The sequence below is a fragment of the Carya illinoinensis genome, chromosome 12 (genome assembly GCF_018687715.1).
Source record: "Carya illinoinensis cultivar Pawnee chromosome 12, C.illinoinensisPawnee_v1, whole genome shotgun sequence".
Taxonomy (NCBI): Eukaryota; Viridiplantae; Streptophyta; class Magnoliopsida; order Fagales; family Juglandaceae; genus Carya; species Carya illinoinensis.
The window spans coordinates 27,496,768-27,521,610 of NC_056763.1; the positions used below are offsets into that span (position 1 = coordinate 27,496,768).

The 24,843-nt window shown below is 34.3% G+C and overlaps 3 protein-coding genes and 1 long non-coding RNA gene across 5 annotated transcripts; 1 reads left to right on the forward strand and 3 right to left on the reverse strand.

Annotated features, from left to right (window-relative positions):
* Positions 1-3,896: 3,896 nt before the first annotated feature.
* LOC122290447 (probable LRR receptor-like serine/threonine-protein kinase At1g12460) lies at positions 3,897-7,724 on the reverse strand. The gene is made up of 2 exons (XM_043098131.1): positions 5,718-7,724; positions 3,897-5,628 (listed from the first exon to the last, which is right to left on the reverse strand). Exons 1-2 carry the CDS (start codon positions 6,884-6,886, stop codon positions 4,143-4,145), a joined length of 2,655 nt encoding a protein of 884 aa, XP_042954065.1. The 5' UTR covers positions 6,887-7,724; the 3' UTR covers positions 3,897-4,142.
* Positions 7,725-14,001: 6,277 nt separating this feature from the next.
* On the reverse strand, positions 14,002-14,894 carry LOC122290193 (protein LITTLE ZIPPER 1-like). 2 transcript variants are annotated; one of them, XM_043097769.1, is made up of 2 exons: positions 14,513-14,894; positions 14,002-14,370 (listed from the first exon to the last, which is right to left on the reverse strand). In XM_043097769.1, the coding sequence occupies exons 1-2, from the start codon at positions 14,614-14,616 to the stop codon at positions 14,139-14,141; spliced, it is 336 nt and encodes a 111-aa protein (XP_042953703.1). In that variant the 5' UTR covers positions 14,617-14,894; the 3' UTR covers positions 14,002-14,138. The 2 variants fall into 2 exon arrangements, with proteins under 2 accessions (XP_042953703.1, XP_042953702.1); XM_043097768.1 differs by having other exon boundaries at positions 14,002-14,373; positions 14,513-14,880.
* A 3,685-nt stretch (positions 14,895-18,579) lies between these two features.
* LOC122290150 lies at positions 18,580-20,644 on the reverse strand. The gene is made up of 2 exons (XR_006236307.1): positions 20,510-20,644; positions 18,580-19,499 (listed from the first exon to the last, which is right to left on the reverse strand). It is a non-coding gene; the product is annotated as an uncharacterized LOC122290150 (long non-coding RNA).
* Positions 20,645-20,721: 77 nt separating this feature from the next.
* LOC122290148 (zinc finger A20 and AN1 domain-containing stress-associated protein 1) lies at positions 20,722-24,581 on the forward strand. Its single transcript, XM_043097710.1, has 2 exons — positions 20,722-20,870; positions 21,663-24,581. The coding sequence occupies exon 2, from the start codon at positions 21,687-21,689 to the stop codon at positions 22,197-22,199; it is 513 nt and encodes a 170-aa protein (XP_042953644.1). The 5' UTR covers positions 20,722-20,870; positions 21,663-21,686; the 3' UTR covers positions 22,200-24,581.
* The last annotated feature ends 262 nt before the right edge of the window (positions 24,582-24,843 follow it).

Consider the following 24,843-nt stretch of genomic DNA (forward strand, 5'->3'; position numbering starts at 1 on the left):
TTCTTAAAAATAGAGGTCACACATGCACCGGTGTAGCGATGTGGAGCTCACATATGCTCTGTTTTTCTTTCCTAAAAACAAAGGTCATTGGTCAATGACAGAACGATGTGTTCCATAACTTTAGTCTTACAACTACAGAAGCGGTCTAATGATCTATAGCTACAGGCAGGTTTTCACTCGAACAAATGAAAGGTTATTGTACAAAACAAAAAATTACATCACCAGTCTTGCAATAGAAATTCTAGATTTATCTACATGATTGAAACAAAGATAATTTGACCAATTAAATTAAATTCAAGCATTTTCAATTTTATCGGAATAGGTAAATATTCATATGAATCATTGGAAATAGACTTCTACCTCAATGTAGAAATAAACATAAATTGGGGGGAGCCGAAATAATATTCTAGAAATCAACTTCTATCTCATTTGAATTCGGCGTAGAGAAGAAGAAGAAATAAATAAAAGAAAGAGAGAAATGAAAGAAATTAAAAAGGTGGAGCAGATAGAGGGAGATGAAAGAGACATTTGGGGGAGCGGAAATAATAAAATAACATTTGGCTGGGCTACAGTCGCTCGCCAAGTTTGAAGGAAGGGATACAATAACTGTAGCAGTTATGTCAAACTTCAAAGTTTTAACTAGGTTATTGCAGACGATTTTCTACAGATTTGTGCTCCATTTTAGACTTGCATTGGGCAATGGCGAGCTCTAAAGGGTTAAAATGGTACTTTATGGCTATTTTTAATGAATATAATTATGGACGTAAAAATTATATTTATAATATAGATTAGTATCTTATTTAAATGATATAAAATTAAATAGTATACTCTACTCATTAATTTAAAAATAAAATAACTCTTAATCAGAAAATTCTTGAATAATTAATAAGTGGTTAACAACAATCACTAAAATTCAAATGACCTACCTACATTTGAACAGCTCGATCGGGAGAGAAATTTGAGACTTTCCGAATTGATTACATAAAATAAAAAAATTTATCTCATCTTATCTCAACTTATCATTATAATTTTTTTAAATTTTTATAAAAAATATAATAAACAATTTTACTTTTTCAAATCTAAATACAAAATTAATATTATAAAATTATATTATAACAATATTTTATTCATTATTATTTAAAACATCTCATCTCATCTCATCTCATCTTATCTATGTAACCAAACGAGGCCAAATCTGTATTTAGGTGTTGAGGTATCCTCAACACTTTTCACTATTATTTATTACTTTATTATTACTTTTTACTTATTTTTATTACTATTAATTACTTTTTACCTATATTTTATTACTATTCATTACTTTATTATTATTTTTAACCTATTTTTTACTATTATTTATAACTCTCATCAACACTTCTCAGCACTCAAACTCACCCTTAATTATTCTCAACCCTTTTGAACTCGGAAGGAGAAAATTATTGAATAATATGTTTGAAGAGTTTTTTTATTTATAAATTAGTACGTAGAATACATTATTCATATTATTTAAAAAAAAATTAAAAATTAAAAATTAAGATTTAAAAAAAGTCTTATTGTTATTCATTAATGATCCAAAATATAGACATCAAAATTCTAAAATGCAAGCACAATCTTGAAATCTTCTTTTCCTTGGATCTTTGGAGTCACCTATATTCTTTTAAATAATAATAACAAAATAGTAAAAGAGTTAAATGAGTAAATGATGGAGTTTAGTACTCATAAGTATTTTTTAAAATTTAAATATTCAAAATTATGACAGAATTGAACAAGAGTAAACTTTCTGCTTTCAAACTCAAACTTTGTCTTGTTTGGTTAGGGATATCAGAAAATGGTAACGGACAAATTTGCATTAAATGTGGTTTGGACTTTGGAGGCTATGGGATGGTGATTCTTTTGTCGTGACAGATAGGTTCATTCAATGGGGTTGGATTCACATAGGATTCCCGGCATTCCTCTCTGTCTCACCTGACTTATTAAGCTGACAACGTAAGCAATTTCATCATCGTTTTTGTAGCCATGTATCAAGAGAAAAAATAAAACAATTCTCTGCATATATATGAGAAAAATTACTAAAATCCGAGAAGAAAGTCAAGAAACAGGACACAATAATCTAATATGGTCCAGCAAAGTTGTCTGCATCGACGCACACTAGTGAGCTTGGGTTAGGGTTTTGATGTATCTTATAAATAATAATGAAAAAGTACGTAAAAAATAATTATAAAATATTAAATAATAATAAAAATTAGGTAAAAAGTAATAAATAATAATAAAGTAATATATAATAATAAAATATGTGAAGAAGTGTTGAGGTATTCTCAACATCTAAACACATAAGGCTTGTGTAGTTACGATGTTAAAGATGAAATTAGGTGTTTCGTTAAAAATTGAATATCTTATTTTAATATTAATTTTGTTTTAAAATTTTAAAAAATTGAATTATTTATTATATTTTACTTGAAAATTTAAAAAAATTATAACGATTATATGAGATGAGATGATATAGTTTGATTTTGGACGTATTTGAGTGTTGAGAAGTGTTAAAGAGAGTTGTAAATAGTAGTAAAAAGTATGTGAAAAATAATAATAAAATAATAAATAGTAATAAAAAATAGGTAAAAAGTAAGGAATAGTAATAAAAGTAGGAAAAAAATAATAATAAAATAATGAATAGTAATGAGAAGTATTGAGGATACCTCAACACCCAAACACACCCACGTAACCGAACCAACCCTAATAATATAGCCTTCGCTAAGAGTTTTTTACTAAATTTTAAGATTTAGTGTCTTGTTTAGTTAAACGGTTAAGATGAGATGAGATATCTTGTTGAAACTTGAATAAAATATTTTATAATATAATTTTTATTTTAAAATTTAAAAAAGTTGAATTGTTTATAATATTTGGTATAAGAGTTTAAGAAATTTGTAATTATTATATGAGGTAAAATAATTTAATTTTGTGTAACTAAATCAGCCCTTAAGAAAAAATGAAATTTCTAATTTTAATATGCCTAAATTTTGCAAACTTTTTTGTAAAAAGGTGATAAATTTATGATTTATATAAAAATTTTATTTTTTTTAACGATGGATCTCATATTTTTGAGAGAGAGTTCAGTTTATACACTAAAAAATTATATATAACATTATTTTATTCATTAAACTTTAATATTGTTAGATAAATTCATTTATAAATATTGAGAAGTCTGCTTACCCAAGAGTTGGATAAAAAATAAAACTATAGAAGATCCAAATCCACAGGAGTACTATAAAAGAAGAAAAATCATTCTCTCTCCTCCACCTCTCATCCTTTTTAAAAATTGTTTAGATAATAAAATGAGATAAAATATAATTATAAATCAATATGATTATAACCATTCGATTGCAAGGAAAAAAGTCCGTATGTACGAATTAACGGTAAAAAGAAAGGTAATACCATAAGCTTCACTGGGCCGAGAAATGGATATGGTCCAACGGTGTGACAAATGGATACAGAATTAAGTTCAATTTTAGGACAGTTCAAAGAAAGCCCCCCTCTGGGGCCCAAGCTCTATATAAGGCCTTTTACCTAAAACCTTTGAACATTTTCTCTCAACAATTCATTGATTTCAGCCCTGAACAGGTAGTAGGTTTAAACACTTGAACCAGTAGTCTGCTATTGCTATACTTCCTTTTATTTTTTATTTGTATTTGAAATACCAGAGTCTATACACCAAATCATGGAAATATTCTTGATCTAATGAACATTGCCAATATATTAATTCATACAAATAATAACGAAGAAAATGAGGAAATGTTTTTGTGTTCATCAAGAAACAAGGTCCATGCCCTTTTTTAGCAGCAGCTCTCAAGAGAACATTATAAGCTGGGAAAAATATTTCGATTCATTCAGTATTGATCAACAAATGAGTAACAATAATCGAATGGTTTTATTGCTAAAAATTAGAACTGTCACAAACAAATTGATGATGGTAACTCAGAAACAACTTAGAAAATAATCAATTTTTCTACCTATATCTGTCAAATGAGCAACTTCCCCTGCCGTCTTCACAACTATACCATGCCTATTGTCTGCTGGCAGCTATAGTATTTGCTTTGATCTTTGCTCCAAAGATGAATTGTTAATTCAATTTTTTAACCCTTTAATATATCCTAATCAGAATGACCCAATCCATTTCTGATAGAATCAAGAACCTGGACACACTCTGCCATGCTTGGTCTCCTTGAAGGAACCTCGGATGTACAGATGAGCCCCAACTTCAGTACCTGAATAAGCTCATTCTCTGCGAAACCACGCAAACTCCGATCAAAACAATCTGAAGGCGAGCCACTTTCCAACAGTCCCCTAACATATTCACACAAAATGACCACCTCATTTGCGCTTGGACTCTCCACCGGTTTTCTGCCTGTAACCAACTCCAAAAGAATAACCCCAAAGCTATAAACATCACACTTCTCACTCAGTCTCAAACATTGAGCCAATTCTGGCGCGACATACCCAACTGCAGTGTGGAATTTAGTTAAACCATAGTTATCCAAAATGGGAAGCAATTTTCCCAATCCATAATCTGACATCTTAGCATGGTACTCCTCATCTAAGAGTATGTTAGTCGATTTGATGTTGAGATGAAGAATTGGAGGTCTACAATCATGGTGAAGGTAAGCTAGGGCTCTTGCCGTTTCAAGAGCAATGTGAAACCTCCTAGACCAATACAATGCAGTGTTGCCCCCAGCAGTACTGGTGCCTGCATAGTTAAGCCCATGAAGGTTATCATACAGATTCCCGTTTGGGACAAATTCAGTTAGAATCAACTGCATCGTCGAGGACCAGTAGTAACCCTGAAACGCAACTAGATTTGGGTGACGAAGGTTGCCTAGTTGTCCAATTTCTTGCTCAAATTCGTCTTGGTTTCTGATCGTTCCCAGAGTGTCAAGCTTCTTCACCGCAAGTGAGATCCCACCTTCAAAACTAGTCCGGTAGACTGTACCGATTGACCCACCACCAATCAGACACTCCTTGTCAAGCAAAGCTTTGGTGCCAGCCTCCCAATCTTCATACTTAGAGGGCAAACTTTTGCTAAAGAGAACCAGCTTCCCAATTATTACATTTGACTCGGTTGAACCCAGCGGTGTGCTCTCAACAACCATTGGTTCATCAACTTTTTTCCTTCCGCGAGCCCTGATGCTCATGATGGATACCACACAAACCCCAGTAAGGATCAATGCAGCAGCAACAATTGCAACAATGACAGAATTACTTATGACCTTTGTTTTCCTCGGTGAAGAACTTGATCCGTTGACCTTTGCTGAGCAAGATGTGTTCAGGGGGGGGCCACAGAGCAGGGGATTGTTAAAAAATGCATATGGACCAAAACCGCGTAGAGCTGAAGGAATGGTGCCCGAGAGGTTGTTGTAGGATACATTAAAATGAGTTAAAATTTTCAGATTTCCAAGAGGAGGGATTGACCCAGAAAGTAAATTATGCGACAGATCCAGAACTTGGATTTTTGTAATGTTTCCAAGGCTTAGAGGGATTCTCCCGTTGAGTTGGTTTTGATGTAGGTCAAGGAATTCTAGGTTAGTCATGCTGGAAAGGGTATCAGGAATTTCTCCCTCTAAAGCATTACCAGAAACATCCCTGCATAAACATATTACAAATTTTTTCAGGTTTAAATTAAAGCAGATTGATGTGAATGCAGAATAATTTAAGAAGGTAATTGAACTCACAGCACAAGAAGAATCCCGCATTTGCTTATTTCAACAGGAATTTTGCCAACAAGGTTCAGATTGTGCAAATCCAGAACCTGAAGCAGCTCAATGCTTCCAAACTCCTTTGGAATGGTCCCCCCCATCAAATTGTTACCTAATCTAATCACAGAAAGCATCTCCATACCTCCAATTTCTACTGGGATACTCCCATTCAGCTTGTTAAATGCCAAGTCCAAAACTCTAAGACTTCTACACTTTGTAATGCTCAACGGAATTTGCCCATCCAAATTATTCGCTGAAGCGTCCAGAAATTCCATTCTCTCACTGCACGTTGTCATGTCAGGAATCTCCCCATAAAACCCATTATGGGATATATTAAATAAAGAAATATTTTTTGATCCGAGAATACCAAATGGAGCCTGCCCGGAAAACATATTGCTACCAAGGTCCAATATTTTCAAGCTCTGGCATGCTGAAAGCTGTTCTTGAACACTTCCCGATAGCCTATTGCTACTTAAAATCATGTACTTTAACAATGGAATACTACAAACTCCCGAAGGAATGCCATCACTGAGATTATTGAAAGAGAAATCAAACCCCTCAAGGTTCATGCAGTTCAATATTGATGCAGGAATCGATCCCGAAAGCTTGTTATAGGACATAGAAACATACTTGGTTTTGTAACAATATTTGAATAATGTTGATGGTACCTCCCCGGCAAAATCATTCCTTGACAAATCCAGAAACCGAATGCTTGGTAAATCACCAATAAACTCCGGGATTGACCCGAATAACGCATTGGAACTCAAGTTGATCTTCCACAACGTCTGAATGTCAGCATATTCTTGAGGGATAATGCCCGAAAATTGATTCCCAAACAATGTCAAAATCCTCAAAGATTTTAAACCCGATAAGGCCGGGGATAATACCCCAACAAGACTAGTGTTCCACAATACAATTCTTTCTACAAATCCAGCCGAGTTACAGAACACCCCCCTGTAATCCTGGCAAGGATCCCCACTCAAAACCCATGAACTTAACCTATTGTATGGGTCATTGGTGATGTTCCCCTTGAATTGAAGCAAAACCTCTTTCTCGGTTACTGGTGAAACTGAAACGATTCCAAGAAAGCAAGAGAGAAAGCACAAAAGAGCGTGTGAGAGACGGAATTGATAGAGTTTTCTCATGCTCCCAAAACTCGGAAGGTAATTAAAAGGGTCTATCCGTCGGCATTGTAGTAGTGTGATCCAGCTGAGATAAGATCAGGGTTTTCTAGTAACCGAGTACAACATCACGATCACCACCAAATAACAATATTCTCACTGAAATTTAAGAGAAACAGTACCCAATTTCTGAACCCACTTATTGAAGCAAAAATTAAAAAATTCAAGTACCTTTAATATTATAGCCTTTTGCTTCTGGAATCTGGGTTCTTTCGGTGAAGGCTGAATAACAAAGATCTGGTCTTTCTCCTTTCTGAGGCTGAATCCAAGCACCAAAATCTGAGCTTGCAGAGAGAGAGAGAGAGAAGGAATGAAGGGCAGGCAAGCATGCATGGGAGTGAAATGCAATGGAAATGGTGACTGCTGTCGTTGCCGGAAAGGAAACGGGTGAGCCAAATTTAATACAAACTGCTTTTAAAAATCCATGTATTTAGAGGTTGCAACCAACAAAGCTGAACCACGTGCATGCTCATCCCTCTCTCTCTCTCGCTCACTCTCTCTCTCTCTCTGTCTCCCTTACACATACGCCAAGGACTTCTTTTTTACCAATGATATGCACCAAACATGAAACTCTGTCTTACTCTGTGTCTCTCTCTCTTTCTCGTAGCTCAGTTCTACGAAACCCAGCATTTATTCTCTCCCACCAACCACGCCAGCGCTGCAAGAATCACCAGCATCACTATCTATTACTAGTACTAGGGATACAAAGACGGACAAGTAAAAAAAAGAGAGAATAGCCATTGCCTTTGCCTTCTTGTCTGTCGGTACCGTTTGACGAGGACCTTTGCCTTTTTCTTTCTGTGGTTGCATTCAACTTTCTTTCTATCCGTTTCGATCGTGACTTTGAGAAGCATTGGTTGTTTGCTTTATTATTCTTTAATATTTAGTCATGCAGAAGATACGTCACATTTTCCCCCCTTTTCTCGAAGGAATGGTAAAAAGTTTTCTTCCCAATATTGACTAAGACAAGGATATGGCATAGCGGGAGAATCCGGTCCGGTCCAGGGAGATTATGTCAACCGGATCGTATTTATTCGGTCTAAAATTTTTTCATTCTAAACCGAACCGAATTTTATAAGGATTGGGATGGTCCGGTCCGGTCAGTCCACCCTTTCCTTTTTTTTTTTTCTTTTTTAATTCAATGATATTTTGTTTAATATTTATATAATTATATTATGATATATTTAATATATATATGGTATACTATTATATATTAATATATATATTATATATATTAGTAATACATTAATACTAATACTATTAGTCTATTAGTATATAGTGAATTAGTAATAGTTATTAACTTATTTATTATAATTAATAATACACTAGTACTAATAGATAATAACTAATAACTAGTATTGTATAAAAATAAAAATAAAAACTGATAACTAGCATTACTAATTTACTATATATCTTCATTGTTTTCAAACCCAACACATTTACTAATACTCTATGTAATATTATATTAATTTATTAAATAAGAGTAATACTCTTATAGTCTTATAATCTTATTACTAATACTAGCATATTAGATATTAAGTTAACTAATACCAATACTCTTAATCTCTTATAATCTTATTACTAATACTAACATATTAGATATTAAATTAAATAATCTTATTACTAATATAGTAATACTAGCATATTAGTATTATAAATATTAACCTATTAGGTTAGATAAAAATTATAATTAATTATATACAATTATAAATATTATATAAATAATAAAATATATTTTATATAAATATATATTATTTATTCCGTCCGGTCCGGGATAAAAAATCTGTGGACTGAGACCAAACCGAGACCTACCGTACCTACCCTCAGTTCGATTTGAAATGGCCGATCCGGTCGGTTTTGCCAGTTTGGACCGACCGATACTCTCCCCTAGCCATGAGCTCCAAAGTATGCTTATAAAAGTTAGTCATAGAAAATGAATGAACGTAATTGGTCATTTGATTTTTATTGTAAGCGTGCAAGCTTGTTAACAAATTGCATGAACATCTTGAGTTTGAAATTGTAATTAAAAATTCTATCCAATTAAAACCCAAGTTAATTGAAGTTATAGATGCTCTTTTCATTTGACTGAGCTTTATCCATACCATCATTTCAATTTCTATTTCTTGTTATGTCACTTTTAGTTCTCTTTATTATAGGAAAAAATATGTAATAATTGCTCTCTTATTCTGAATCTGTTGTTTTTTTAAGAGGAGTGCTACATATATAAATAAATTATTCAAAACTAAATATATAAATTGACGTAGTTTCATGTGATTCATTATATCTATTTTATGATAAAAGTAATTTTATAATATAACATAGCACATTAAGCTACGTTATTTTATAAATTTATTTTTATGTAGTAAAGTATTTTTTTAAAATATTATTCTTAATCCTTATTGATTAGTTAAGAGTATTCAAATAGAGTTCCATCACAGATCATTCAAAAAGCTCATCTGAGCTAGAGGACCCTAATAGCCAACTTTGTCGAAGAATTTTTATTATCTTTAACTTTTAGCTCGATTTTGGGTTTAAATTTGACCATTCTCTAATATTTTTTCTGATATATTAATAAGTTTATTTGAAAACTTTTAGTACATACGTTATTTAGGTAGTATAATTTAATTTAAAAGATAAATTTTAAATTTTATAAATTAAATTATGATTTATAAATAACATGAGATGTAAATACTTTTAAGAAATGGCAAATAATTAGGTCTTGTTTAAATGTAGAACTAAGATTAGTTATTTGTGAATAGTAATAAGTTGAGATGGTAGAGTAAGTTTTATAAGATATATTTAAAATTAGTTTAGATGTTAAAATGAGTTTATATATATTTATATAAAATTAAAATAATTGTAAATTTTGTATATAAAAAAATATTAAGTTAAAAAAAATTATGAGTCTTGTCTATATAAAAATTTTAAATTAAAATAAATTTAATAATTTAAAAATTATATATTTAGACATTAAAATTAGCTTAAAATTAAACTAAGTTACAAACTGTATTGTTCTTCTCTGTCAGAATTCGGCTGTACCACGTTGGAGTTTAGGTAGAAAAACAGTACGGCAAAAAGTAACGTAATTTGATTGATGTTCGATACTTTAGCAGTTTGACCCGTCTAAACGTGTCAGAATTTCTTCCTTTCCTTTGTTCATATTAGGGGTCAATTCGGTCTCAGGTTCAGTCCAAGGAGATTTTACGGACCGGACCGAACCTATTCGATCCAGGTTTTTCTACCCTGAATCGGACCGAACTTCATATGGTTCGGTCCGGTCCGGTCCCATTCGGTCCGGTCCGGTCCGTTCGGTCCGTTCGGTCCACCCTATGAGTTTTTTTTTTTTTTTCAATGACATTTTGTTTAATACTTATGTAATTATATTGTGACATATTTAATATATATACATATACTATACTATTATATATATTAGTAATACACTACTACTATTAGTAATAGTGATAATTATATATGTAACTATATGTAATATTAATAACTAATACTGTTAGTCTATTAGTACTAATACTATAACTAATAAATATATGTAATGATAGTGATAATATATGTAATATTATATTAAATAATAGTAATACTCTTATTACTAATATTCTATGTAGTTATAGTGATTTAATGCTAACATATTACATATTAAGTTAACTATACTAATACTATTATAAATTTACAAATATATGATATATTATAATTTATACTATAACTTTTATAATATGTTAATACATTAATATATATACTAGTACTATATTTTTTTTTGATCGGTTATACTAGTACTATATATTATAGTTAATAGTTATATATTAAAGAATATAGTAATACATTGATACTAAATATATATATAATATAGTTATAGACTTACAATGATTTAGTTATTATGAATTTATAATTAGTATAACTATATAATTGTATTAGTATTAGACTATTAGTAATTCAACCATTATATAAATAATAATTTTTTTTTTAATCTATTCGGTCCGGTCCGGTCCGGTCCGGGGTGAAAAACCCCCAGACCGGGACCGGACCGAATACCTTCGGTCCCTTAAAAATTGGACCGGGACCGAATGGGACTCATTCGGTCCGGTCCAAAAATGACCGGTTCGGTCGATTTTTCCGGTCCGGACCATTCGACTTTCAGCCCTAGTTCATATTTGCCTCAATTTGGCTGGTCTACGAAACGCCTTGAATGTCATTGTTCACCTGCTAAAGTCTCTCTTTTTTTGAGTCCGCACGTTCCATTATGTCAAGCATGAATTTTGATGATAGGGCGCGCTGAATCCGAATCCTCTTTCCATGTAAAAACTTCTGACACGAGACAATATTATCTGTGTTTTTCTCAATTTCAGCAATTTTGATTTAGGAGGCAGAGGCAGAGGCAGAGGCAGAGGCCAGACAATGAGACAACAACTTGGAACAAAGTTTTATGCACGCCAATTTTGTGCACATGGCTTTGCTTCAACTTAAAGGCCTTGGGTTTGGGGGGGCTTGGACTGTTGCTTAATTTCAGGCTGGCAAAAGCCACGTCACTTGGACACAACAAAAGTGTTCTTGGACACACACCATTAATCCAAGCCGGTCGCGGGTGAATATGCTTTAAATCTTTTGGTGTAAACATAAAAGAGAAATGGTTGGTCCATATTGATGATAACAGTCCTTCTACATACAATTGGCCGACTTGGCATAAATCAACCAATATATTAAAAATAAAAAAATAAAAAACCCCTACTCTTCGGGTTTAGAGTAGCCAGATTTCACATTTACAAGTGACTATGTATAACCTGCTTGCTTTTGCAGGTTAAGAAATAATCGTAGATTTCACACTTGAATAGGCTGCAGATGAAAAATACAGAACGCCCATAAATACATTGGGGTTTTCTTCTTCTTTTTTCCCCTCAAAGGCAGGATGTTTAAGCCATGCCTCCACTTGTTGCTATTCTAATTATCTAAAAGAGAGATGAACCGATGACAACGAAGATGAAGAACAGGACCGACAAGATACGTCAGCCGATATATTTAAGAAGAAAAAAAAAACGTACACAGTCAAAAAAGGCAAACCAAAACACTCAAAGCAACTTTGTCTGCGCTTGAAATATCTCATAACTTTTCGTGTGGGAGTAAGGTGGAGGAGTTCGTCTTTGTCTGGTCAAAGCCGGCAAGCTAGATGGAGATGGTGGGAGAGAGCGAAAAATTAAATTTCGGAGGAAAGATAGAGAAGGGGAATGGAATGGGAAGGGAGAGGAAGTGGAAAATAAAAACATATATTATAGAGAAAAATGATATTTGCAATCGTGGTTGTGTAAGTGACGTCCAATCGTTTTGAAAAAAATAGATTAATATGAGATCCATATGAAAAAAATTAATTTTTTAATTATAGATCTTACTCTTTTTCAAAGTAATTATACAGTATTTATAATTTTATAACTGTATATAACATTGCGCTATTATAGATGACATGGACACTCAGTTAGACGCCTGTTGTATCAGCTGTTGTATCCATTATTTTTCTCCATTATAATTTTTCTGATTATGATGATGTCAAATCCAGTCTGATGCACCTTTGGGCCCTCATTTCTAGTCCAACCCAATGCACCTTTATGGCCCAAAGTGATAAAAAACAAATAATATTAGAATAATATTAGATACTGTGTACTTTACCAGTGTCGCACCCCTTTTCTTTTTTATTAAAAAAAGATAAATATGAGATTGAAGTAAAATATTAATTTTTTTCAGTAATAAAATTATAAAATACGTTTGAATAATCAGATGGAATAAAATTATTTTAAATGAAAATTAAATAAAATATTATTTTTTAATATTATTATTATTTTAAAATTTTAAAAAATATATTTTATATAAAAATTTAAAATAATTAAAATAATAAATAAGATAAAAAAAATAAGACGAAATATTTTCTTATCAAATTATAGTAAGAAATGAAACACAGTTACGACTGTATATTAATATTTTTCTAATTACAAGAGCCAAGAGGTATGGTGCAAGGCGTCAGTACCACGACTAAAAATATTAATTAATACGACTCTGAACATACTAATGATTTCTCGTACCACAAGCACCCTCTTCCTCACATTGGAGACGAAGGCTCGCCCACTCCCACAAATTTCCTCGATCTCGCGATCGGATGGCCCCGGCCTCAATTGCACGCAGTTACTGTCTTACCGTCGCTCCCATTCTCTGCTCCGGCACTACCTCACCACCATATTCCTCCCGATAAATCTTGATTAAAACCCTCAAAAATAATTTCTGGGGCAACGAGAGCCTCCGGAGCAATTCAGGTTAAAGTCGGTCAATCTGATATCTGGACAGCGGAATCTGGTAAACACCTACTACTCGTTTTAGTACTCACCCCGGCAACCTAAACTGGAGTAATTGCCTAATACAATATAATAATACTTGCTCCGCTCGTCTGCCATGGTACTATATATGACATAAGCAGAGCTATACTTAGTTCAGTTTATTTGAGAAACAAAGTGGACACAGATCAGTTGATATTGACGTGCACATATCAATAACATGAAAAGTTTGTGGTCGGGAACCATGCCTTCGTGTTAACGCCGTTCAATATGCAGTTTTCATTGTTCAAAGCATCATTTTTATCTTTAAGACTAAGCGGGTCTGGAATTCTTTCCTTACAGTTGTAACCCTTGGATCTTGAAACAAGAACATGCAAGATACGCAAGATGGTGGGCGGAAAATGCCACCTTTGTTCACATCGTCGAAAGTGTAAGTCAAAGTTCCCAGTTGCTCCCCTTTCTGTACTTCGACGGCTAAAACCTGCCGAAAATGATCAAATGCCACATAATCCAAAGGCAAATCCTTTTTTTATCCACCAAATGCGATGCCCAGAGTGCAATTACCTAAATTAGCGAACGAGATGATTAAGAAAGGAAGCGAATACCATTTACATCGACTAAGTTTTCTTTTTATTCTTTCTCCACATAAACTAGGATGATTTGAAATTTTGAATTCCCAAAAAGTTGATTTTCACACAAGTTCATGTCGCCGGTCTGGTCTGAACGGAGACAACCCGTACCACTTTATCATTCTCTCTGTGTAGAAACGCATGAACATAGCCATATATAAAGTGTCCAAACTTTCATATCTTACAATATTTCACCAAATTTAAACAAGATATGAACCCAGGAAAATACTAATTTCCTTCTGTACTAAAAAACAGAGAATATGTCTCTCATCTTCTGTTATTAGTGTTTGTGAAGAAGAACAAAGGTAGAGAATCGAAGAAACTGTCCGAGTCGGGGAATTTGTTCTGAAACTCGGACATTAAGGCTAAGTTCTCTTGGTGAAGAACACTGGCCTTTTTCCTCAGCTTCTCATTCTCTTCAATTAAACTTTGGTTCTCCAAAAATAACTTCAGGTTCTTTAGTTCCATATCTTTCTCTGCCTTTTCTTCGCACTTTTTCCTGCTGAAAGACATCCACACGTTACGTCCATCTAAAATATTAACGATCATAATAGAAGGGAGCCGTCAAAACATTAAAGAGAAAAGGGTTTTCTCATAGGAGATACATGGGTTTTATGTGATGAAACACACATACAACATACCTGACTCGCCTGGGAACTTGTACTTTAGATCGCTTCGATCGTTGTTTTCTTTCAAAAGAATGGACCAGACCAGATGGAAGCTTTTCAGTGTTGTTGGTACACATCTTCTTGGGTTATTGTCGGCCTTCCTATTAAAATTGGCAGGAGCATAAGATTTATGGTGTTGAGGTGAGAGTGGAAATTGAGAGAAGAATGGTTTGCATGCTCATATAAATATAGATGCATGGGTTCGCCTTTGTGTATGTACCGTGTGGTTGGCATGTAGAGAGAGAGAGAGAGAGAGAGAGAGAGAGAGAGATTTCTCTGCTGGTAATGATAGCAAGTGGATTCATGATTGTAGAGGGCATAGAACCCAGTATCAAAAAATGAGGAGGAAAAAGCTATCCCTTGAAGCAGGAGAGGTTTTGGCTACGCAAGGGGTTTAGACGTCCATATGAAACAGAGGATCTGAGTAGATATGTAGAAAATTCGATTACAGACTTAACGGTTTCAAAGAGAGTGTCCGAAATAGCGTATAAACTACTCTTGTTGGGATGGTTTAAAGTCGAAACCGCGCGGTCGTATTATTACGACGCAGTTATTATCTGTCACGTAGAAATGCATGCCTTGGGAAGGTCTGTCTATACATGCGGCAGCTATTTTTGACTAGGCCTTTTGATTTCCTGTTCGTCATTTGGTACAATTATCACTCTCTCCCAAATCGCCCTCTTTTTTTTTTTTTTAGGAAATCGCTCTCTGTTTTCTCAAACTCAAGCATCAAGCATGTCTTGTAGTGTCTAGCGTTGTCATGGTGCATTTGGAATGGCATCCTGGTTACGGTCAGCAAAAATGGATGGGTAGGCTTTTCCTATGTGCTCAGTGCTATCACCTTAGCTTAGGGCCCCATATTGCAATGCTGTAGGAGAATGTCCATATTCTCTCCCTCACTCATTTTAAGCTTTGTGACTTGGTGGACCATTAGAAGGGAAGGTTGGCATCTTAGCTCGATCCACCCTTCTTTGCTCCACCCTTTATATCTCTCATTATACTTAGTTTGAACACAGATATCTAAGAGTCAAATGATATATTGAGGACCTGCAAACACCAATATCCCCTTTAATAATCCCCACCTACATTTGATTACAGATAGATGGTTATGATGACAATGTGATGATTGTGTGACCGTGTCCAATTCTTCATCATGATCGTAGTTCAGAAGCATCTAGCTGATGACCTTTCCTTGATTTTCTTATCTTTCAAAACAAAAACAAGGGTACGTCGGGAAAGTTTCTAGAAAGGCATGCACCAGTACTAGACCATACCTAGTTTCATTTTTCTCTAGAATTAAAGCAATTCCCTCACTGTAAGGACTCGTCATGTATACATGCAATTGGAACTTAATGAATTTATTTTGAATGGCGATCGAAGAGCCATTTTCAGAAGCACTACGAACCACTCAGACCTTCACAGCTTATACATATATATCTTCTTTTACTACTGCTACGACTGCTTAACATGGGGTTGCGTACTTTAGATGCAATAGAATAGTTGGAGAAAAAGCAAAACAAAAACAAAATCAATCATACATGACCACAAGGTTTATACAGTTCGGCAATGTTCGTATATCCATGAAACCATTAAAAATTTTATATAGATAAAAGTTGAATACATGCATAGTGCAATGGTACGACCGATGAAATAATACAATATATATATATATATATATAGTGAAACTGTCATTAGCGGGTCGTGTCGGTTGAATGCTAAATCAGATCCAAATATTAGCCCAAACCTGTGTTTTATGACCCAAGTCTTATTGAAAATCTAAACAAAAAAAATAGTATCGAATTCTTATCGAGTCGGATCATTAAATCGGATCATCACAAAAAGTCCAACAATAAATTTTTTAAAAAAAAAAATGAAACCCTTTATTCTTCTCCTCCCTCCAAGTTTCCGAACTGCTTTGCCCGAAATTACAGAACTTATGACATACATAACATGCATCAATCATGATGGCTATGCGTATATACATATGTGAATTATTATGGGTCCAGGTTCGCATCATCCATCGCATTTACGTATCGACTCCATCCGACGAGCAAGTTGCCCCCGCCTGCAATCAATTGCATTCCATCGATTTTGGTATGCTCCTTCATCATCAAGCTGTATCCTATTCACCACATAATGGCGATTTTGATTTTTGAAATCACAAGTATATGTATTTTTCAACTTGTACATAATTATATGTAGTTGTGGAGTTTACGTTATTATGCACACACATTTACAACATCATAGTCATCATGTTCATGTGGTGGCACAGAATCAATCATTTTTTCTTTAGAGGGAAGTCCACCGAATATTTAAATATTTGAGAAATGATATATGCAATCTAGAGTGTGTAAGTCCCGTGCTTTTATATTTTTAAAAATCAGTAAATCTTAGACCTACATCAAAAACTGTTTTTTAGTAATTTATCTTTAAAAAAAAAAAAAAAGAACACACACGGAACAATATCTAAATTTACTCTAAATATTTGATATTTTGATTTCACGGATAATTGATGCATCTCAGTGGATAGGATGATCAGGATCTTCAGCTCAGAACGTTGGGCCCTCGGCCTGTGTTGGTATCATCAGTTTCCCATCCTCAGTTCTAGGCACCTTTGGTCTGGGCCGTTAATTTGGGCTTTCCCATCTATATTTTGTCGATACACCCTATTATTGCTCCCACAGTTCCAAGCACTCATTTGGACCCAACGACAAACCTGGAGAAGAGCCCAAACCTCAAATTAAAAATAAAATAATAATAATAAATACATTTAGACAAATGATATTTACAGTCGTGGTTGTACAAGTATCGCGCAGTATTTTTAAAAAAAGTAAATTAATACAAGATCTACATGAAAAAAATTAACTTTTTTAATCGTGAACTCCATTCATTTTCAAAGCAATTACGTGGTATTTGCACACTCCACAACTGTATATAGCATTACTCATATATTTATAGATTTTGTAAGCACTGTATAATTTTCTTAAAAAAAATGAGGTCTACTATTAATAAATTAATTTTTTTATATTATTTATATATATTTTTTAAATGAGTAAGCGAATTTATAACTGTAAATATTATTTTAAAAAATTAAATATAATAAATATTCTATTTTGAAGGAAGTTTGATGGCGGGCCGACCTTCCCTTCTTCGTTCCTTAGCACATTTTTTAACAAATAAACTAGAATAAAAAATTATAACGCGGCGGCTCGAACCTCACAGGCTTATTACACTACTGTATGACGACATTATGGACATATTCCTTCGTCGGCTTATTAATGTATTAAAGCACCTTTGGACTAATGAATTCAAAATCAACCATACAAAGGAGCCATAATTCTTTATATAATATTAAAATATTATTATTATTAGTATTTTTATTTATTTATCATCTATTTTTCTAATGTATATTTAAACCCATTGAATCAATTCCATTATCCTTTTTATACTTTTCAAAAACAGCAACCTATACAATCAAAATACATCAAATCAAATCGAATTGAAAATTACATAAAACATAAAAAATACATCTGACTTACATGAAAACACAAAGCAACAAAGCATATTTTTATTAAAAATATTTTTATTAATTTCCCAGAGCTACATTAAGATTTTTTATAGGGAGAAAATAATTGAAATGGAGTTTTTGTATCCGGTTGAACCTCTGACAGGAATGGCCACATTAAATACGACATCATGTCGTCCAAAACATGAGGTGATCATTAGAGTGACAAAAAAGCCAGATATCTTAAAGGAGACTTTGGTATAAATAAGGAGGAGCATGCAAAGGAGATGGATTGATCACTCTGAATAAACTCTTAGTTCTTTCTATATTTTCTAAGGTGAAAATGCATTTTGACTGTGGCATTAAAGTGTCAAGGACACATCCAACCACCCATTTCTCTCCTTTTACAAGCACTCAGTGCAGTTCGGAGCGGGTGGATATAAAATATGACTTAACAATAATGTTTTTCTTAACCAATTATCTATACCTGTAGCTCATTACAAATATAGCTAGAATGGAAATTTAGGAATTCGGAGGAATAAGTCCATGTGCTAAAAGCATTAATAATGGCCTCGCCATTGCCCAAGTCCAAAATTTAGAATGTTGTGATTATTTTCCTCTGTATCAGACTAGTTATACGTGAAAAGTTTAAAACTTCATCTACAGTAAATTCATGCCCCTCACTATATTTGGATAGCTACTGTGCAGAGACCAAATCTATATTTTATTATTTTACCAACTCTCACACTTGCGTTTCCCTTGTTTTTTTCTCTTCCTTCAGCCTGAAATCACCACATTTCCTCTTTGTTTCTTTCTTCTCCCGAAAGCATATTTCTCTTATTCTCCATCATTCGCTTCTCTTCTTCAACCTGCAAGTCTCATTCTCTCAATCTTCTCCATCGTGCTGCTATATCTACTTGCAAACATATATCCAAAGCAAATTCACCCTCTTCCAAAAATCACTTTCTTTTTATTAAAAAAATAAAAAACAAAACAAAACAAAATCTGAGAAAGAAAAAGACTAGGAAAGAAATAAAATTAGAGAGAGAGATGAGAGGGAAAAGATATGGGTATGTTCAATAAAATACCCGGCGCAGATGTGGGCTGGCAGCAACCTCGTTGTAGATGTCGTCAATGGCAACTAGCAGCGACGTTGGAGAGAGCTCACTTAGCTCAAATCTGGGGGGAAGGGGACTTGGGGGCAGGGGAACGGTGGAATGCCAAGGATAAAAATGAAAAGCAGACCTCAAATACTTGAAAGCTACATTTTGTGCGAGAGATATCGATATGGGTCTCGGCAAATATTGGGCCTAAAACCAAACATCATGTTTGTGCTCCCATGTGGATAATGTACATATTTTATACATGTTACGTGCTTGCTTGTATTCATTGGTGAAATGCAGGGCATTTTTTACAATTTTCTAAATAAAACTAGATGGTGATCATGTAAAATATCTGCACCAATAAAATTAGATGTTTGTTAGCAACCACAATTCTAAATGTAAATGTTGGATAGACAACCACAATTCTAAATGTAAATGTTGGATAGAATAAATGTTGGTATGTTTGTATATGTGATTGTTGAATGAATAATTGGCAAAATATATTTATTGAATAATTAGATTAAAGGCAAAAATAGTTGAAAAATAATAATTTTATTTTTTTTAATAAAGTTATTAATTGATATATGAGGTGTATTTGTAAAATATTTAAAAAATTATCAAATATGATTAAAATATATAATATTATATTATTATTTAGACTTTAAGATGACTAGTCCAATATAGACTCATATAACTAAAACTTAATGTTATAGCCAAAAATTAAGATTCTAGCTAAATGTTAGACTGGACCATTGCCAATGCTGGACCCAAATTTTAAACGCTAGGGATTGAACTATGAGCTCAATAATTAGTCTCGACCTTATTGATACATGTTATAGATAATGCGTATAGAGAACATCTTCGATTAATCAGGAGGTGATCATTAACTTTATACTGAGGCTATACTAAGTCAGTCGAACGCGATGTTAGTCAAAAATTTGAATAGAAGTGTACAGGTCTGTTTGGTTATATAATTCATATGAGATGAAATATTTTGAATAGTAATAAATAAAATATTGTTATAATATAATTTTTTAATATTAATTTTATATTAAAATTAAAAAAATTAAATTATTTATTATATTTTATATAAAAATTTTAAAAATTATAATTATGAAATAAAATTTTAAGATTAAAATTAGGTTCTACTTGGTAAGTGAGATGAAAATTTTGAGTTTAAGATAAAATATAAAAATATTATATTTTAATATTATTATTGTTTTGAGATTTAAAAAAATTAAAAAAAAGTTAAATTATTTATTATATTTTATATGAAGATTTGAAAAAATTATAATAATGATATGAAAATTTTAAATTTGAGATGAAAATTTTTATTTACCAAACCGAATCTAAAATTCTTACTTGCAATCTTGTTTTGGTATGCAATCGGGGCCCCATGGACCATAACATTTGCCAAAGCGGATGCTCTTACGAGGCAGTCGAACCGGTCCATGGGGTCCCACCAGCTTTGTCATTCCCCCGTGGCTGTGCCTCGGGAACAGGCGTGTTTAACAAAGTGTTCGGTCCCAGGCAAAGGCAAAAAGAGCGCAGGCCGCAGAGAGAGGGGGTTTCCTTCTGCCGTTCGGCTCCTTCAATTTCCTTGTTCCTCAGAATACTCTCGCTCTTCTTGTTCCTGGTATTGCTCAGAATTCAATTTCCTTGCTATACGAAGAGACGGCGCACGGGATAGACTTGGAGAAAGAAATCATCGGAGCTAATCAAGGTACGAGTTTTGAATTCAATTGATTTTTCGAAGTGCCTCTCTCGCCTTCTCTCTCGATGTGTACGATTAAGAACCAGATCCAGTTGTTTTTATAAAAAGAACTTTAAAAGTTTACCCTGTTTCTATGTATCCTTTGGGTTTCCTTCGTGTTCATCGACGACCAAAATTTCTGGTTGTTGTTCATCGATGTCGGAAACTATTTATTATGTAGCGTACTTCATCGTAGCCGCGTGATTCCTCCCGTCAAAATTGAATGATTTTGGACAGTCAGATCAAGTCGTCTTAAGTTACGGCTGCTGCCACGTCTCACTCGGTGAACTCGCTCCGCTTTGTCCGAAATTGCCCTCTACTGCGTGGACTTCAAAACCAAGTCTCTTGAGGACAACTATGTCTTCTCGGATTTTAACGTGGACTTTTCCAAAAATCCCACGAGTTTTGAATGGACACGGAACACGGTATTTTTAATTTTTATGACCCTATTGTGAATAAATCCCTACAGAAGAGGGGCAAAAATATTACCTAAACTCGCAAGAGAAAATCTCTCGAAAGATCCAGCTAACACATGCCTTTTTTCGTCGGGGTATAGTGGTCAATTCGTTTAATGACCTCCAGTCGGCGGTACTTGGACTTTTGACAAACGAAACCTCTATATAACACCCAAGAGCCATTGAACCCCACACAACATCAACAGCAACGTCGTCTCTCTTTGACGAACAAACGCAGAATTTCAGAAAATTTCAGAGCCCTTGTGCCTAATTCTTTTCTTGTGTAATTTTTGTTCTTAATCTGAAGGCAGTCGAACCGAGGGAGAGAGAGATGGGTTCTGAACAGAATGACGGGACGAGCTACCAGCCTTCGGAGCCGAAGCTCTGCGTGAACAACTGCGGCTTCTTCGGCAACGCGGCCACCATGAATCTCTGCTCCAAGTGCTACAGAGATAACCGGATAAAAGAGGAACAAGAGGCTTCGGCGAAAGTCGCTATGGAGAAATCCTTCAACCCCAAGCCGACGCGGCCAGACAATGATCACCTGGTCCTACCTTCTGCTTCTTCCACGGAGAGCCTCGGCGTGGGACCCTCTTCGTCGTCTTCGGTGTTCAGTGCTGCCGCTGACCGTGAAGCGCAGCCGCCAAAGGTGGCGAGCCGGTGTCTTATCTGTAACAAGAAGGTGGGTTTGACTGGGTTTCGGTGCAAGTGCGAGAGTACCTTCTGTGGGCTCCACCGGTACCCGGAGAAGCACGATTGTACGTTCGACTTCAAAACCTGCGGTCGTGACGCCATTGCCAAGGCTAATCCAGTAATCAAGGCCGATAAGGTGGATAGGATCTGAAATCCATATACTTGTTCTGATCTGATCGTGGGTCGCCTTATTGTATTTTCGTTTTTCGGTTGATTGGGTTGATAGTTGTATTTGTTTAGGAGGTTTGTACTTTGTGGGGAAGGTGGTTTGCTTTGTTGCGGTTGAACGGTAGTGTTTTTGCCTTTTGGTGGTGGGTGGGTGGGTGGGTTGGACGATTCCTTAATAAAGTTGGATCATTGAATTGTTTATTTGCACTTTGCTTTATTTTGTTTGGCTTTCTTCTTTTGTACTGGCTGAGATTCTTCACCTTCTTTTCTGTGTCCGTCTTTCATGCTATTTATATCTCTGCATACATCTTATTGGTGCAACAGTTATCTTGTTCCAAGTATTGATATTTTAAAGATAGAATTTATCCTTTAAATCAAATTATGTCACATAGATAATATGAGGAGCAAAGTCTTTCCAATAGAATTATTCATCTTGTTTATACTGTTTTTGTGTAACGAAGTGATAGGTGCTCCTAACGCCTTTTGGTATAAATGTGTGACCTTGCGGAACAAATGTTCTTTATAAAGGTGGATATAGGTTAAAGTACTTTATAGGTTTTTTCAGCCGAAGGGTTTTAACGTGTCCATTATTGAAGTAGGTTCGACTCTTCATTTTTCTTTTTGATCGTGAGATCTTCTCGAAGGAGGGATTAATTACCCCACTTGCCTATACACTACAAAAAAAATTAATAGATTGGACTATTTTTATTTTCTACAAGACAAATTTCGCCACAAAAAAATAACATTTTCATTTCAGTCGAGATTTTTTGGCTAACTGGAAAATGTAGCCGGAATTAAACACTTTTTCACGCGAGTTTTGGTCGCCGGAAATAGTTTTGCCAAAAATAACCTGTTCCGTAATTGTAGATCGTTTTAATAACTTGTTACAGCGACAAAGGTTTGCCACAATTTCGTAATTGGCATTTAAATGACTTATTACCGCGACTTCTACTCACCGTAGTAACTATTCTAAATACCCTTATTTTTGCCCTTTCCGTCACTCTCGCCACTCCCTCTCTCTCTGTCTCTCTAGGGATTTAAGATTCTCACGGGATTTCCAAGCGCTGACACCGACGCCGTAGTCTCGTCGCCGCCCGTCTTCTTGTCGTCGCTGGTCAGTTTCTCTGACTTTATCTGTCATGCTCTCTCTCTCTCTAACTCTCACTCGGATTCGCCAAGGTTACTCTCTCTTTCTCTCTCTCTCTATATGTGAGCTTACAGCTTTCCGATTTGTGTAGTTTTTATCTTAGATGTTTATTCTTTTTCTTTGTTTTTGAGTAGTCTGATTTTCGTTCGATTACAAATCTTTTTGTAATCCAAGGGTAGATGCAGAACACGAGATTAAACTCTGTGAACTTTTCTATAGAAATAGTTACTTTTGTTGTGATTTTTTCCTTGTTGTATACTTACATACCTAGACCAAATACTTTCAGCATTGCTCTGTTTGCGGGCTTCAAAATTTTGTAGGAACGACCATAAATAGCTGGAAAAGATCGATGTCTCCCAGATCCATTGGTGGATTTGAGTTCTGTAGAAAATACAAGAAATTACTTCTAATGCTAAGAGAGAAATGCTAGCTCTATATATTGTAGTAGAATGAATCATAATTAAAGAGTTTTAGGACTCATTACTTGGTTTTTCTAAGCCTGGTTAGCTTATATCTATACTGAATTTCAATCCCCCTGTTTTTAACTTCTCTAGATCTGGCCATAAATACCTTTTTATAATTTTGATGCCAAAAAAATTTAGCTAATAAACCTTTTTATAATCCTCCTGTTTTCAATCCCCCTGGTTTTTCTGCTGTTTGTAGTTTCCTAGAACCTGGCTTGGACTTTTCCTACAGGCCAACCAAACAAACAACCAAAAAATGGAGTTTCATAAAAAAAACTCCATCTTTCTGCAGCATTGCTGACTTTATCTTTAGATCATTTTACATCAATATGTTGATCTTTTAAATTCACTAAAGCTTTCTGCTGTCTAAAGTTGTATCCTTTTCTTTGACTCTTTTTTAACCATTTTCTCACTTGGGATTTTGTTAGTGCATGTACACTGACAAATAGAACAGGTACTAAAGTCCTGTGCTAAGAGGTAAGAACATTTGCATTCAAGTGATTGGAAATTAAATAATTATTGAAAAAGTTCAATAGTGATCTATGCAATGGTGTTGATGATCAGGAAGTGGATAACTTTCAATCCTCCTGAACGTAAGTCTTGTTGATGTCCTCTTTTTTGTTGCTGTTCTTATCGCTTCATTTTTTGCCTTACCTATAGTATTTCTAGCAGTGGTAGTGATGGTAATGGGAGGTTTTTTGTGAACTCATTCTACCATTTTACCCTTTGTTTTTCATTAGTCATGGTTTATAATTAAGAAAAAAGAAATACAAGTACCATTAGAACAAGACAATAGGTTAGGAATATTGGGGTGACATGGAATCTGATTGGCCCATATGCACAGGTCACTAACACGAAGTGAAAACAGCGGTTTCATGATATTTTTCCACAATTTTTCTCCCTGCCCCCTCTCCTTTCCTCTTGATTGGGGTTTATTTTTCAATTGCTGATCAAAGAGTTCATATTTAATGGTAGTGTGTACTGTATTAGGTTGTATTTCTCCAAATGTTTGTGTG

Excerpts from the sequence above, each read along its gene's own strand:
- LOC122290193 (XM_043097768.1), bottom strand. The coding sequence starts at position 14,616 with ATGTGTACCAACAACACTGAAAAGCTTCCATCTGGTCTGGTCCATTCT. Across the intron at positions 14,374-14,512 it reads CAAGTTCCCAGGCGAGTCAG|CAGGAAAAAGTGCGAAGAAA; the intron begins GTATGTTGTATG and ends GATGTCTTTCAG.
- LOC122290447 (XM_043098131.1), bottom strand. The coding sequence starts at position 6,886 with ATGAGAAAACTCTATCAATTCCGTCTCTCACACGCTCTTTTGTGCTTT. Across the intron at positions 5,629-5,717 it reads TGCGGGATTCTTCTTGTGCT|GGATGTTTCTGGTAATGCTT; the intron begins GTGAGTTCAATT and ends ATGTTTATGCAG.
- LOC122290148 (XM_043097710.1), top strand. The coding sequence starts at position 21,687 with ATGGGTTCTGAACAGAATGACGGGACGAGCTACCAGCCTTCGGAGCCG.